General features: G+C 36.3%; 1 protein-coding gene across 3 annotated transcripts; it reads right to left on the reverse strand.

The window, feature by feature from the left end:
* Positions 1-2,822: 2,822 nt before the first annotated feature.
* LOC107878154 (CSC1-like protein At3g21620) lies at positions 2,823-14,401 on the reverse strand. 3 transcript variants are annotated; one of them, XM_016725065.2, is made up of 12 exons: positions 14,292-14,401; positions 10,832-11,168; positions 9,490-9,636; positions 7,510-7,645; positions 6,789-6,890; positions 6,134-6,253; positions 5,968-6,048; positions 5,226-5,566; positions 4,897-5,142; positions 4,061-4,385; positions 3,395-3,628; positions 2,823-3,282 (listed from the first exon to the last, which is right to left on the reverse strand). In XM_016725065.2, the coding sequence occupies exons 2-12, from the start codon at positions 11,143-11,145 to the stop codon at positions 3,022-3,024; spliced, it is 2,307 nt and encodes a 768-aa protein (XP_016580551.2). In that variant the 5' UTR covers positions 11,146-11,168; positions 14,292-14,401; the 3' UTR covers positions 2,823-3,021. The 3 variants fall into 3 exon arrangements, with proteins under 3 accessions (XP_016580551.2, XP_016580550.2, XP_047249826.1); XM_016725064.2 differs by lacking the exon at positions 14,292-14,401 and adding an exon at positions 14,132-14,285; XM_047393870.1 differs by lacking the exon at positions 14,292-14,401 and adding an exon at positions 11,354-11,907.
* Positions 14,402-14,932: the final 531 nt, after the last annotated feature.

Raw genomic sequence — 14,932 nt, forward strand, 5'->3', positions numbered from 1 at the left:
GAGAGTTTTCAAAGCAATAGATTACTTGCTGAAATGAGAAATATACCGAATTAGATTGGTTATGAAGTACCATATCTTAGTGTAAGTGGTGTACTCATATATCTTGCAAATACTACAAGGCCCGATATAGCCTTTTCAGTCAATTTGTTAGTAAGATATATTTCTGCTCCTACTACGAGACATCAGAATGGGATAAAACACATGAGCTTATTTTATTCTAAAGATTTCAGTCCCAATCTTATTGTTCATGCTGATGTTGTGTACTTATCTGCTCTGAATAAAGCTCGGTTTCAAACAGGCTATGTATTCATATGTGGTGGTATTGTCCTATTTTGGAGACATATAAAGCAATCTATCATAGTCACTTCATCGAATCATACTGAGATAATAGCTATTCATGAAGCAAACCGAGAATGTGTATGATTGCGGTCCATGATACATCTCATTTGAGAAAAATGTAGTTTGAAATGTGACAATGTACCCACAATTTTATACAGAGATAATGCAACATGCATAGCACATCTTAATGAAGGATTTATAAAAGGAGATAGAACAAAGCACACTTCATCAAAGTTATTCTATACACGTGATACAAAAGAATGGTGATATTAACGTGCAACAGATTCGTTCAAGTGATAATGTGATTGATTTATTCACCAAGTCTCTTCCAACTGCAACTTTCAAGAAGATGATGCACAAGATTAGGATGTAAAAGTTCATTGATGTTCTCATCATGGGGAGCAAATACGCGTTGTACTCTTTTTTCCTTTCAAGGTCTTGTCCCACTGAGTTTTCCTTGTAAGGTTTTTTATGAGGCAACCTATATGCGTATTGTTAGAGATGTGTATTCTTTTTCCTTCAGACTTTTTTCCCAGTGAATTTTTTCTAGTAAGATTTTAACGAGACACATTATCTATCTAGACATTCAAGGGGGAGTGTTTACATTATATTGAATATCTATCAGGATCTAATAAGATCTAGTTGATATCTATCAGGATTTGAAGTATCTGTCTTTTAGTCAGAAACTAGGAGTATTTTCCCTATAAATAGAGGGGTTTTATTCATTGTATTCTCAATCTGATGATCTTTCATCGTCAAAGAAATAAAAAGCTCCCTCTTCTCTCTATCTATTCTTCTTCTTTATTTTTAGTTATTTTATAACAACAACTAATTAGTTTCCTACCAAAGATAGGAATCCTAATTTAACTAGGATTTTATTTTATAACAATAACTAATTAGTTTCCTACCAAAGATAGGGATCCTAATTTAACTGGGATTTGTACATAAAAAGAAAAGACACAGAAAAAAAAGGAAAAACAGTCTGCATTTTAAAGCAACTTTCAACAATTTATTAAGAGGATGTTGATACTTGCTTATAGTTGCAGAATAGTACAAAAAAACTCATTTAGGCAGATGAACCGAGGCGGCACAGAACAAGAACAGTGATCGATGCTCAAGACGTCTATAATTATTCTAACTTCTTGGACTCATTATCAAAGGATTAAAAGTTATAACTGTTGTTCTATGAAGAAAACATGTAATTAACAAGGTGTAAACACAGTCGTTTGGTTGGAAAACAAGTTATCGCGGGATTATTAATTTTGGGATTAGTTATCCCGGGGTTGTAGTGTTTTCTTTTCCCTCCTTCGGGTGGGATAACTAATCCCGGGATGAGTAATCCCATGCATTTTGTTCCAACTAAACATGGGCAAAGCTCGTCTTCTAAATTAATCCTGAGATTAGTTATCCTTATTGCTCATACCAAACGACAACCCCATAATGGTTTATTTGTTAGACCTTAGATTAGACCATAATCATGGTGAAGTGATATATTGCATGTTGTCCGATATTGTATGATGTATTATGAGGATGAACCAAATTGATATCTATTTATGTATGCTGTTGCTCTGCATCTGTTATAAGAAGTCTGTAGTCTGTAATTTCATATTTTGTTTGAAAAACGTACAATTCATGAAGATAATAAAAAGTTCTTTTTAGTTCTAAAATTCACTTTATAGATTGATTTAACCTGAAACTAACACATTACAATGTACAATGATAAAATTTATTTGACTTTCTCTCATTTTGTTTGCATCTCTTTATCTTGCTGATATTTTTTTTCTGAATTTATCTGATTAGATATTCACAATAGATAACTTGCTCTTACTGATATGATTATTATGTGAAATATGAAATTTTTTGTTCCACCCTTATTTTATTTATCAAAAAGAACAAATGTGGCAGGAAAAAAAGAGTAAGTGTTACCTAGGAAACATTTATAGAAGTGATCTTGGCACATTATTGTTTTTTCCCATTTGAGATGAATTTTGACAATCTTGTGAAGAATTTATATGTTATTAATGATTAACCATGTTACCCCTCTTTTTCTTTTTTACTTGTAATAAACTTCATCATCAGAAGATTCTGATATTTTTCTATAGATGAAGTATACTTTGCAACACTTGAAGTAATAAAAAATTGGAGGAAGTTCAATTAATTTAATCCAAGTGGGATAATCTTTTAGGAGACTAAGGCACTTAAAATTACAATGATCTAGTCGATGTAAACCCACAAAGTGGCTTCTAGGATGATAGATGTACGCAAACCGTACCCCTACCCTAAAGATAGAAAGGTTGTCTCCGAAAGACACTTAAAAGTAGTGAGCTAAATGAGGAACGTATATAAATGTCTTAGTTATGTTTTGCAGTATGGTAAAACACAAAATTCTTTTTACTTGGGATCCCTCTGAGTCTGACTTCTTTGTTAGTGACAAGTGATTAGTTTATATAAAACTGAAAATCTACAACGAACGGCGCTGATTGTAAGACAGAATCAGAAGAACTTTCAATAGAGTAAAATAGAGAACCGAGAAGGTTATGTACAAAACTAAACAACTCTATACCCTGGAAAAAACATGCAGGCCAAACAGATCTCCTGTCAAGCTGCTTTTGTCAAGTTGGGCTGGCTAGCTTTGTCTGAGAGATGCTAAATGTGCTGCTTTTAGTTGAGAGGCTTTTCCAACTATACGCGAGTATTAGCATCAAAATCAGATAACAATGGAGGAGATGAACCACTCCTTTTGCTTGGCAATGGTGTGTTGAAACGTGATTGGCGTTTTGTTTGGACAAGTGAAGGTTCCAGGTCCCCATCTTCACTGGCTGCATCACTTGCATTATCCTCTTCACTTTTGAAAACAGGATGGATATAAGCATTTTGAAGGTACTCTTTCAAGTTGAAGTTTGGCTCCTTTGTACGTTCTAGCGTGTCTTTCATCACTGCTTCCTGATATTTTGATAAAGACGGATGCCAATATGCAAAAAATCACAAACTGCCTCAAGTAGGCCATAGAGATCATACAAGGAAAAAAAAAAAGCAATAGACAAAACTGCAGTACCTGCAACGGGTATCTGACAAAAGCCGGCTCATAACGACCTTTGCAGAACAAATGGAACCATATGGTTAGTACAGGGAGTGTAATTAGCAGTGGAGTCGAATTAGAAGCTTCCTTTGTACTTAACAATCCCATTAGAAGCAATTGAGAGACTATCAGCGCGGTTATGATGCGCCCATGCACATCAGGCCAGAATGCTGCTGCACTTTCATACTCCTGGTTGTACACGTTTATAATCTACAGGTAAACAAAACATCACAAATCAGGTTCCGATAAGTCCACATAGAACAGCGAAGTCGGTTTGGCTATGCACATGTATAAGGGGAAGCAAACACAAAATAATACAGAGGGCTGACATACTATAGTTAACCAAGAAACGAAAACGAAATAAATAAAAACTGAGGAACTGATCACGTAATAAATAGTTGTTCACTTGGTCTCAAGCCAAGGAAAACGTACTTCGAAGTGATCATCTTCAATCAAAAGAACAACCAGAGTTGGATACACATAAAATCAATCATTCATACTGTGCACCTAGAAGTACCATGTGACTAACAAAACACAAAAACCAGCAATATTTTGTTTGTGAATGAGTCATTTACCGGAAGAAATCCTTTTGAAAAAATTAAAATTACATAAAAAGTCATTTCAAAATATAATTAATCTTACCTGATGTCGATATACAACATATGCCAGGCCAAAAAATACTATGATGAAAGGGAGCAGGATCGGTGCCACAACAGCATAAACAAGGCCTAGTAAGAAATAGAGCTGTATTTGAGGTTCACCAGTGTTGAACCCGAGACTTCCTGGATCCATGGCCTCTTCTCTGTCCTTCTCAGTCTTTACCAGGAAGAAGTTTTTCAAGTGAAAAAATACTAATGGCTTCAGCCTAAGTATCTCTCCAGCAACTCCTGCCCACCCATCCACCATTATGTAAGTTATGAAGAACGTTGCCTTCATCGGAATGGATACACCAATTGTCTTTGGTATTCTGCATCAAAAACCACTCTTCTTTATGAAGGTTAAGATTAAAGAGTAGAAGAAACAGAGGCATAGGTTTGGCAAATGAAGTAGAAGCTCTATCTAGATATCAATTTAAGAAGTTATATATAAACATGTCATTTGTCAAGATCATTTATGTTCACCACATTTTATGAATGAAACAAGATTCATTGGACAACTTGAAAATTTACTGAATTTCTGTCACATCTCACAAGAAGAGAAAGGGATATGAACAGCATAAATAGGGTGGACAAATTTCTCGGGTCCAATCACTGCCAGACGGAAGAAATCAGGTTGCCATAGATAACGCTGAAGACAGACAACATAAATGTTAACAAGAAAATTCTTCCTTCAATTTTAAAGAATGTTGCAGAATATTGTTCGTCAAAGGACAGATTCCAGCTTCGTTCACAGATGACATTGAGTAAATGACTTGACAATTCATCAAATCCAAAGAATTCAGTATCTGAGAATTAAAGATGAAATTATTGAGGACATACTCGTTAGCTGATTGATGCATGAAATTATTTAGCTGCTGAAATGCGGTCCCAGTAATGATGCTTCCAAGAAATACATTAACAAACTGAAAAACATAATATCTTGTTGCAGATCTCCTCTCAAGAGCTGATATGGAGCCAAATCCTTCAAATTTTGACATTTGCATCAATATTGAAGGTAGGAAGATAAGGAAAATCTTCAATGCGATTCCAGGGAGGAAGCCTTGGATGAAGGATTTTACAGCTTTACTGCATTGAAAACCATTATTTAGAATAAAGCCAAGTTTTCTCAAATGAACTGGAGAGGAAACGTGCGAAGAAAAGAAACTCACGTTTCAATTAAGGATTTCAAGAAAGGTAAGGCCTTCTCTATTCCCTCTATATTAGCAAGGGACTGTACAAATGCAATTGGAATCATGAAAAAGAAGGTAAGGAAGAAAAATGCCACAGCAGCAATAAGCCTCCTGATTGAGAGTGAAACATAAGGAATTGCCAAATTATCCCAGTAGACGTCACGGGGCTCCGGAGCCCACTCAGTTAACCAGAGTGTTGGATTTCTGTCTTGTTGTGTTTGTGCACAAACAGCAGCTGCCCATCTTGTTCTGAAGGAAACAAATGCTGCTGGCATAATGTACTTGGTGCTCCCAATAATATTCGTTCTCTCATCAGATATCTGACAAACACAATCCAAAGTGGTGATGTGTGAGGCCATTATAAGAAATTTTAGAATTAAACATTAAATACCATCAACTAAGGATTTAGCTACCACTATATTACTTCAGTGAAACTATTCACCAAATCCTTTTGATACGCCAAAGAACTCTTCCGTAAGTTGATATTCAACCAACTCAACTGATTGACCTCTTATTTTCATAGATGATCTGACTTGATCACAAATTTCTGATAAAAGAAATTTAAAGTTTTGAAATTCCCACTTTATATACCCATCAAAATAAAAATGGAAGAAGCATAAGAACGCAAGAAAGGATAATCCCTCCTAAGAAAGTGAAATAAATTACGCAGTTATATACACAAAAACCTCAACAATGTAAAAAACATAGTGTTGGTACTTACTTCTTTCGAGAGCCTTTCAATTTCAGAACTATTGAAATCAATTGCATCAACGGTCTCGCCACATAAGCCAAGGAAACCAGTCTGCTTAATGGAAAGAATATTACTCATTAGATGTAACCCAATCACTACTAGCTAATGTAGAGCAAAAATAAACTAATAATAATACCTTTGTTCTTGGCCTGTTGGACTGATTTCTAGTATACTTGAGTTGATAATAGTCAAGCCAATTCTGCTTTTTCTTCTTCTCGTTGACTAGCTTTGACAAATTGTTGGCATTGTATACAACCTATACATTTATTAAAGGGAAAACAAAACAAGTGTTTGTTCATCATACACTGAATCCTCCTGCCCTATTGGTGTTAAAAAGCTGTAGGTCAAATAAATGAAGCAACCAGTACAGAAATGTGCATGTAAAAGTTCAATATTTTATTTCCAGAGAAATGTGACCACCTCATTTGATCTGATCAGTGAGACGGATCTAAGGAAATTAGAACAAAAAATATATATTTCATGTCATATTTAAAATCCGATCCTTTCTAAACAATTTTTGCACCAGCTGACTATATTAATTTCACACCAAAAATCTAAACAGAGCTTTTGAAAATAAGAGACAATGTGTTCTCAAGACGTATCAGATGCTAACAGGTATGAACAACTACATACGGTAAACTCATGTTTTACCGATCTTAGAGTTGAGAGTTAAGCGTATGGAAGTCCTTTAGAGGTCGGTACAAAAGCAAAACAGATTTAGAAGTTTGAAAAATTCCACTTTGGCATAGAGCAAATCCTTTAAATGAGAAGATAGACATATGAATTGCAACCTGATGAGTTAAATAATGATCTTGATGGTTGACCATGAAGAAGTGCTCTACCAGCTCACTCACTGACTCATCAGGATCTGGTGGTACATTTCTGACAAGTACCTGGGCATAGTATTTGTTAGAAAAGATGTATCAGTCACACTAGGCATCAATTTACCACAGTTAGTTGATTGTTGTATAGCATATGATATTGAGAAGAGAATAGAATGATAAGAAGGTGATGGCTTGGATTAGTTGGAAGGGGGAGTTTTAACCCAAGAAAAAGAGAAGGTAAGAAAACACATTAAGTTAATCCACTGTCTCTCTAATAAGATGGTTATTATTGACCTAGAAAGAGAGACGCCTTGAAAACAAGATAACGCCAAACACCATCATCTTCTACCCTCATTGAGTAGCGTTCTCCTTTTCCTTTTTCCTGATAAAATAGCTATTGATTTACAGCTTCAAAGCTGACCACAGTAAGTTAAAAGTCTAAGATATGATGGTGAATTTAGTACCTTTTGCATCTTAATAAGTTTTCCCAAGTTATCTGAGTCCCAGGATCAATATTAAGTTTTGCTTAACAAGACATAGTTATCTTAACAATGTTAATGTTTAAAAATTTCACTTACTATAAAGTAAATTTATAAGCAACCTTTGCCTAAGGCTTTACTTACCATCAAAACCTTCAGTCAGATTAAGATTGCCATTGTAATAGATCAACAAGGCTTATGGTTCTTACTGTAAATTGATCTGGTCGTCGATGTTCAGATGCAAGGAAATGCAATCTCATTGATGCAATTATCTCGTACTCCCTTTTCAGCACATAGCAAGTCCAGAAAGTAAAAATGTAAGCCATAACCAGATGGGTCCAGAATCTGCAAGCAGTAGCTCAAGTACTTAGGGACTACAAAATTATTCACTTAAGCAGGATAACAGAAAGAAGACATAACTAAAACACCAATCTACTTCCCCCAAAACATGCATTTACAAGTCCAATATTCTTAGTTGTTACCAAATAGTTGAAATATAATCAACTTGCCATCACGATGTTTTATTGTTAGTGAAACATTAGCTCCTTTATTTTGAGTCCCAGCACAGAAACCGTACAGAGCCTTTGACAATGGGCAATTTTGCAGATAAAAGTTGAAAGGGCAAATTATGAACTTGTAACTTTTGATCCTAAATATAAACGTTCGTGGGACTTAAGACGTGTTTTTTTTTTCGGTTTGTTAGAGTGGGTTGGAGTCCCACATTGGTTGGTGATGGATTGGTGGTCTGCTAATATAGACTTGGGCGATCCTCGCTTCATGAGTTAGCCTTTGGGGTTGAGTAGAGCCAAGTGCCATATCTTTATATCGTATCAGAGCTAGGTTCATCCCTGTTTGGGCTCCCCGTCCACGAGCCAGTTGGGCCCTGGGTATGAAGGGGGTGTTAGAGTGGGTTGGAGTCCCACATTGGTTGGGGAAGGACTAGTTGTCTGCTTATATGGACTTGGGCAATCCTCCTTTCATGAGCTAGCTTTTCGGGTTGAGTTAGGCCCATGTTTATATCTTTACACGATTAAACTTAAAAATTGTTTCCTTCATGTGTCCATAATTAGAAACTCAACATTGTCAAAGACATATTACGTCTGATAAGGACATGGTACTTTGTCTCTGTACAACACTCAATATGTTCTACTAAAGTTTATATTGGACTCCAGACTAGTTTCTTGGGCCACCTATAGTGCGATGTCTTGAGTAGATGCTGATGCACACAAAAGGAATCTCGTTCTGCTAAGGCACTTCGATATCTCTTTATGTGCTTATATAGATGTAGAAATTGTACTTTCGCCAAATACAATATGTTAAATATGCCTAAGGTTTTATATGCTACATTTTCTTTTTTTTTTTCTTTGAGTCAAATGAGGAAGGAGAGAAGGCTTGTTAGCAATCAAATCTTACTACGACGGTTAGGACTCAAAAAAGGTGTGCTTGGTCGTATAATTGGCAGCTAGGAGCATGATACTAACTGCGAAAACCTCATGATTAAAGGCTTGGTGAAAAACATAGATCATATACTGTTACATTGTCAGGGCTGATGCGGTCGGTGGTCTTGAATTGGTTTGGATGATGCAAGAAGCCTCCAAGGAAATGCTACATAGCTGGCATTTAGGAGAACTGGAAGATCTACGGCATGAGATAACCCCATTGGCTCTTATGCTGGGTTGTACATAGAAGGAAAGAAATAGGGAAGTGTCTGAAGAATAGAAACGACTTTGTAAATCTAGAGATAACCTTTGTTTTGATAGTTTCTTTTTTATGTACCCGTTAGATTCCTTCTTGTATAGACGATGATTGGGTGTATGATCATATTTTTTGGGTAGATTCTCTACTTTTTGGTATACAATCTATATTCTTCTATAGATTCTCTACTTTTTGGTATACTATACAGGATTTCCCCTTCAAATTACATTTATTACAAGATTACGATACTTCAAGTACTTTGCAGCTGGAAACAAGCAATGAGAAGCTTCCTTATTTTCGAGGATTTGACAAATATCAAGGGAACACAATGGCACTGGTACATTAATAAAAAAGAGCAGAAGACATAAATGAAACCAATAACGTCTTGAAATTTGTCAAGGAAAACTAATGGAAAAATTAAAAGGAAATTTGAAAGAATAGGACTTCCAGAAAGATTAAATACAAAGTACACAGCGCATAAAGATTCTGCTTACCTCTGTGATCCAAGAGGAATGTTTGAAATCGAAAGCTTGTCTAAATCACTATATGTCAAACTAGAGCGCTCCAATGTGTGGTTGGTCCAATTAACAGGAACCATGACCGAGAATGCAATAAAAGCAATTGGGACAAATAATTTAAGCCTGCATTGAACAAAAGGAATATTGAAATTAAACTCAGAAAGGGAAGGAACAACTACTCATCAAGCCATTAAAGACGATATGTTCTGGCTTTTGATTTAACAAGTCCGGGATTTTCGATATTATGCTAGAAACAGAGAAAAGAGGCAGAATCCAAAGGTTATCTCTCCAAAATGACACTGATATGGATCCTAAAACGTTGAAACAACAGCCACATCATTTGGCAGGACTCCCCAATGTCAAAAAACTTATGCTAATTTGTATAAATTTATCAGTAGTAATTTTATCACCATTAGTATTACTTATTCCTCGAGGTATGATATGGTTAGCTAATTGTGGCTGCACATATTGATGTGTGCCAAAGATTTTCTTCAAAATACAAAACATCGTTAAAGATTTGTAAGTGTTAGAGGTCTATTTTTGAAATGATTATCATCATAAAAGAGTTTAAACTTGTTGAGCAACTTCTTGAAAAAATACGTTAGCTTCTAAATTTTTCCGTGATCAGAGATAAATGTCAAAACAAATGGAAGAAAAGGCAAATGGACGACGTCAAGCACATATTTATGGACTTTCGAGATAGACATGGAATATAAGAAGAAACTATAAGCAAGTCACAAGATATCCATGAAAACCAGAAACATGGTAATCAGGATTCAAATAAGATTCCAATGTAAGGATAATAATAATTTACACAATGGTCGTAAAGTTCAACTTCCATGAACGAATTCAATATTATAAGGGTAAAAAGAGGTCTCTGCAAAAAATTCTGATCTTCGTATTCCCTAGACTGTCCTCGCAGTTAAATTTGGTGTCCTGGGAATAATGCTACAATGATATGCTGCTCCATAGTTATATATCAAAGATGACATGAAAAATTCAATTTGAAAATGATTGTAGGCCTCATAGAAGACGAACAAAGTAGTAAAAATAGCAGATCTCAGCCACCTAAATATTCCATACAAATAGACCAGAGTTAATTGTGATACCTTGTCCGTAACTGAAGAACAAAGTTAATTCTTGAACCATGGACACAGACATGATTCATCTGATGGAGGACCTCTAAGTTCATGTATGCATATGAATGCGTAATTCAATTTAGTCCTATGAAAGTCTAGTATGCACAAACAGATAGTAGTGGCAGAGCTTCAAATGCAGAAAATGGAAAAGAAGAAGTTAAAGTACCAAGTGAAGATACCCTATCAAATAAATCCTCAAGTAGACAGCAGAGTCCAATCCTGCGTGGTCAATAAGCTCTGGTTCTGGCATTCTCAAGGCAGCAGGCATCCAATTCAGAAACCTCAAGTATGCACGAAAGTCCAAGTTGACAAACTTGTTGACAATTGCACCCGAGTGCAAAGGACTGCTTCTTAATCCCTTAAGGTACCATTTTGGGAAGTATACCCTATCATTGACAGGTTGTATTCGAAGGATTGCAAATGCAAATAAAAAAATACACGCACTCAGAATGTTAATAGCAGCTGCAACACCTATATCACTCAGAGTGGCCATGTTTCTGCTTCAACGGCTTGTCTCTGCAATGTTTGTACTCTTTGTAAGATAAATATGTCAAAGTAAAATCCTACCAGAAAGAATAAATAACATATATTTGTGTCAAGTTTCAACAATGGGAAAAGCTCATTGTTTTCATTACAAAATGCATACTAAGACCAGAATCAGTGCATTACACTATGGTAAATAAGAAATGCCTGGACTACACCTTCATGCCAAAAGAAACTAGGCTATCCCATATTCAGCTCTTGTGCCGGAAAGATTTCATGAGGACTAAAACTGCAGTCCGTCAACCCCCATATTCAATTTAAGATGTTTTTTTCACTAGAGCAAACTATCCCCTTTACATTGACAACAAAATGAAGATCTCTAATTGATTCTCAGTAAAATGTAAAGCACAAAACTCATGAGTGCAACAAGGTAACCCAAGGAATCCCTACACATCACCAATGCATGAAAAGAAGGCTGCTACTCACGGATGACACATGAAGAATCCACTGCCCTTAAAAGTCATCACCAATAACAATCTAACCAACTAACATAATGATCACGTGTATTTATGGGATAGAATTGGACAAGCCCACACTAGTTCCTTTTGCTATCTATATTTTTACTTATTAATAACCATCACACATGATATCTAAAAGGAGTGAGTAGTTTGTCTCTTTGTTTAATATCTTTAGCATTAGTATATCCCAAATTTCATGAATAACATATCTATAACAACTATCCTGTTATCACAACAACAACAACAACAACAACAAACCCAGTGTATTCCCACCTAGTGGGGTCTGGGGGTAAGATGTACGCAGTCCATACCTCTACCTCTGATGAAGTAGAAAGGCTGTTTCCGATAGACCCCCGGCTCAAGACACGAGATACCACACAAACACATAGTAAAGCACAGAAGCAGATTACATAACATAAATACGGCACCCATAAGTAATATAAAACAGAGGAAAGCAAAGGAAAGCACACAGATTCGTAATAAAACATGGAACACGGAAGACGGAATCATAACAGGAATAAAACCCCCACCAAGTAATTCCCTACACTAGCGACCCAAACTGGCCCTAATCCTCTGCCGAAATTCGCGCCCTCCAGACCTTCCTATCTAGGGTCATGTCCTCGGTGAGCTGTAACTGTTCCATGTCCCGCCTAATCACCTCGCCCCAATACTTCTTCGGCCTACCCCTACCCCGCCTAAAACCATCCAACGCTAGCCTTTCGCACCTACGGACCGGGGCATCCATGCCCCTCCTCTTCACGTGTCCGAACCATCTCAATCGTGCTTCCCGCATCTTGCACTCCACTGAAGTCACACCAACCTTCTCCCGGATAGTCTCATCCCGAACTCTATCCCCTCTAGTCAGTCCACACATCCAGCGCAACATCCGCATTTCTGCCACCTTCATTTTCTGGATGTGGGAGTTCTTAACTGGCCAACACTCCGCTCCATACAACAAGGCCGGACGGACTACCACTAGAATTTGCCTTTAAGCTTGGGCGGCACCTTCTTCATCCATCCCGCCCCAATACGATGCGAGACATCCTCGTCAATCTCACCGTTACTCTGGATCACGGACCCAAGATACTTGAACTTATCCCTCTTACATACCTCCTGTGCTTCTAGCTTCACTACTACCTCATTCTCCCGCCTCACGTCATTAAACTTGCATTCCACATACTCTGTCTTGCTTCTGCTCACCCTGAACCCTTTAGACTCAAGAGTTTGCTTCCACACCTCTAATTTGTCATTCACACCCCCTCGAGTCTCATCTATCAGGACTACATCGTCTGCAAAAAGCATACACCACGGCACCTCCCCTTGAATGCGCCGCGTCAACACATCCATCACCAACGCAAACAAAAAGGGACTAAGAGTAGATCCCTGGTGCAATCCTGGATTATGCTAAATACATTCACTGAAAGGGAGTTATGGTTTTTTACTCCAATGAACCTAGTGCTAATCCCACTGCCAGTCACTGTGCCCCATCCTGGATTGGACATTAAATAACCACTATATATAAACATTTAGAACTGCATCAAACTCAGATTGGTTCACTTAGAACTTGCTCAAGTGTCATTTCCACCCTAAATATAAGGACCTCTCTGAATACTAGTTGTCTCGCAGGCCTTGCAGGAGAACTTGCATGTAAGATGATCAATTATTTAAAGAGATTCACTGGAGTCGTTAACGTTGTGGCAGTTATCTAAACATAATTTCCAATTGTGAGATGAAGCAATTCAGCACCAAAAGAAACAGCTAATCAATGCAAATTCCATTCTTATTTCCTTTGTTCGTTATCCATTCATAGCATGTTGATCTTCATCCAGGAAAAATCTCAAAACCTCCAGATAACCAACTCAAGTTATCTTCATATACACCTTGGCATTAAAATTGGAACATTGTAAACCAATATCTCCAAATCGTCATAGATCAAACATCCTAGAATTAACATGTACCAAATTCCTAAAAAAATGGAAGTAGCTTTCAACTGTCAATAAATCCAAACTTTTCCATCCAACGAAGTTTTCCTACAAAAATCAAATATTAATTTTACCAAAATCCAATTGACATTCAACTACGGTCAAACAAAGATTTCAGCTTTGCAGCATTTTTTTGCCCCTACATTCTTCTAATTACGTAGATGGTACCGAAAGATTCTTATGATTGAAAAATTGAACAATTTGTACTAAAACAAAATACACCCATTCTGAAACAGTATTTTTCATGACTCCTTTAAACTGTATCAATCTTGGCACTAGAAACAACACATAAAACAAGTTGCAACTTTCACTTATTAATGTCTACACAATAATTCTTGACACGCTAACAACAATCTACCCAGTACAACCCCCACAAGGTCAGGGGAGGATAGAGTGTATGCAAACCTTACCTCTACCTGAAAAGTAGAGAGGTTGTTGCTTTTATGACAGGCCAAACCATTACTTAAAATGAAGAAAAGGGTGTGGAGATTCATACTCAGTGACTGTACAAATGTATTTGTTGGAGTTGACAAAGAAGAGAATAATTCAAGAATTCAAAAGGACAGTTCTATTACAGTGTATAAACAAACAGCATTAGTTATTAGTAGTCAAAAAGGGAAATGACAAATGAGGTTCATGAAAAAAGTGAAACACACCTTTAAAATAGGCTATTTAGGGGGATTTGTTTGTAAAGGAGGAGGGAGGAGTTATTTTAATGTAGAAACACAATATTGCTTTTATGGGCTTTTCTTACGTTACTTTTTTGTTTCTTCTTTTTCTGTCAAAAAATGTTCAGAATTAAATGTCGGTTTGTATGGTCCCATCTGCAGTAACGGCTACTTTCTGGGGCAAACTTCTATGATCTATCCACTGACTCCTCCTACTATTGACATTTTATTTTTCAGATGTGGGGGGGGGGGGGAAGATGGCACCTCATAATTGTTCATCAAAATAATAGTTGACGTATTTTTGTTTTATTTGTTTTGTAAATTTTATCATATTTTATTTATAATTTTATTTTAAAAATATTATTTTTAAGTAAAGATTTATCAAAAATAACATACTTATCCCACGAAAATAGAGATAAGACTTGGGTATAACTTATCTTCTTTAGATATGCTCACTTTTAAAATTATTATAGTATTTATATACCTACATAAAATATGCATTCTATATATAATTAACGTATATATTTTTTTTTTATATCTGTATGTATGGCTAGCTGTTATAATTTTTTTTGGCGAACATCATTTATGCAAATTTCCAAAAAAAAGAATCTCTTACCTATTTAATTAGT

Source organism: Capsicum annuum, chromosome 7 (genome assembly GCF_002878395.1).
Source record: "Capsicum annuum cultivar UCD-10X-F1 chromosome 7, UCD10Xv1.1, whole genome shotgun sequence".
NCBI classification, from domain to species: Eukaryota; Viridiplantae; Streptophyta; class Magnoliopsida; order Solanales; family Solanaceae; genus Capsicum; species Capsicum annuum.

Bases quoted from the DNA above. Each gene is read 5' to 3' on its own strand.
- LOC107878154 (XM_016725065.2), bottom strand. From the start codon at position 11,145: ATGGCCACTCTGAGTGATATAGGTGTTGCAGCTGCTATTAACATTCTG. The intron at 5,567-5,967 runs GTAAGTACCAAC...TGTGTTTGTCAG, and splicing joins TTGAAAGGCTCTCGAAAGAA to ATATCTGATGAGAGAACGAA. The intron at 3,629-4,060 runs GTAAGATTAATT...GTTTACCTGTAG, and splicing joins ATGTTGTATATCGACATCAG to ATTATAAACGTGTACAACCA.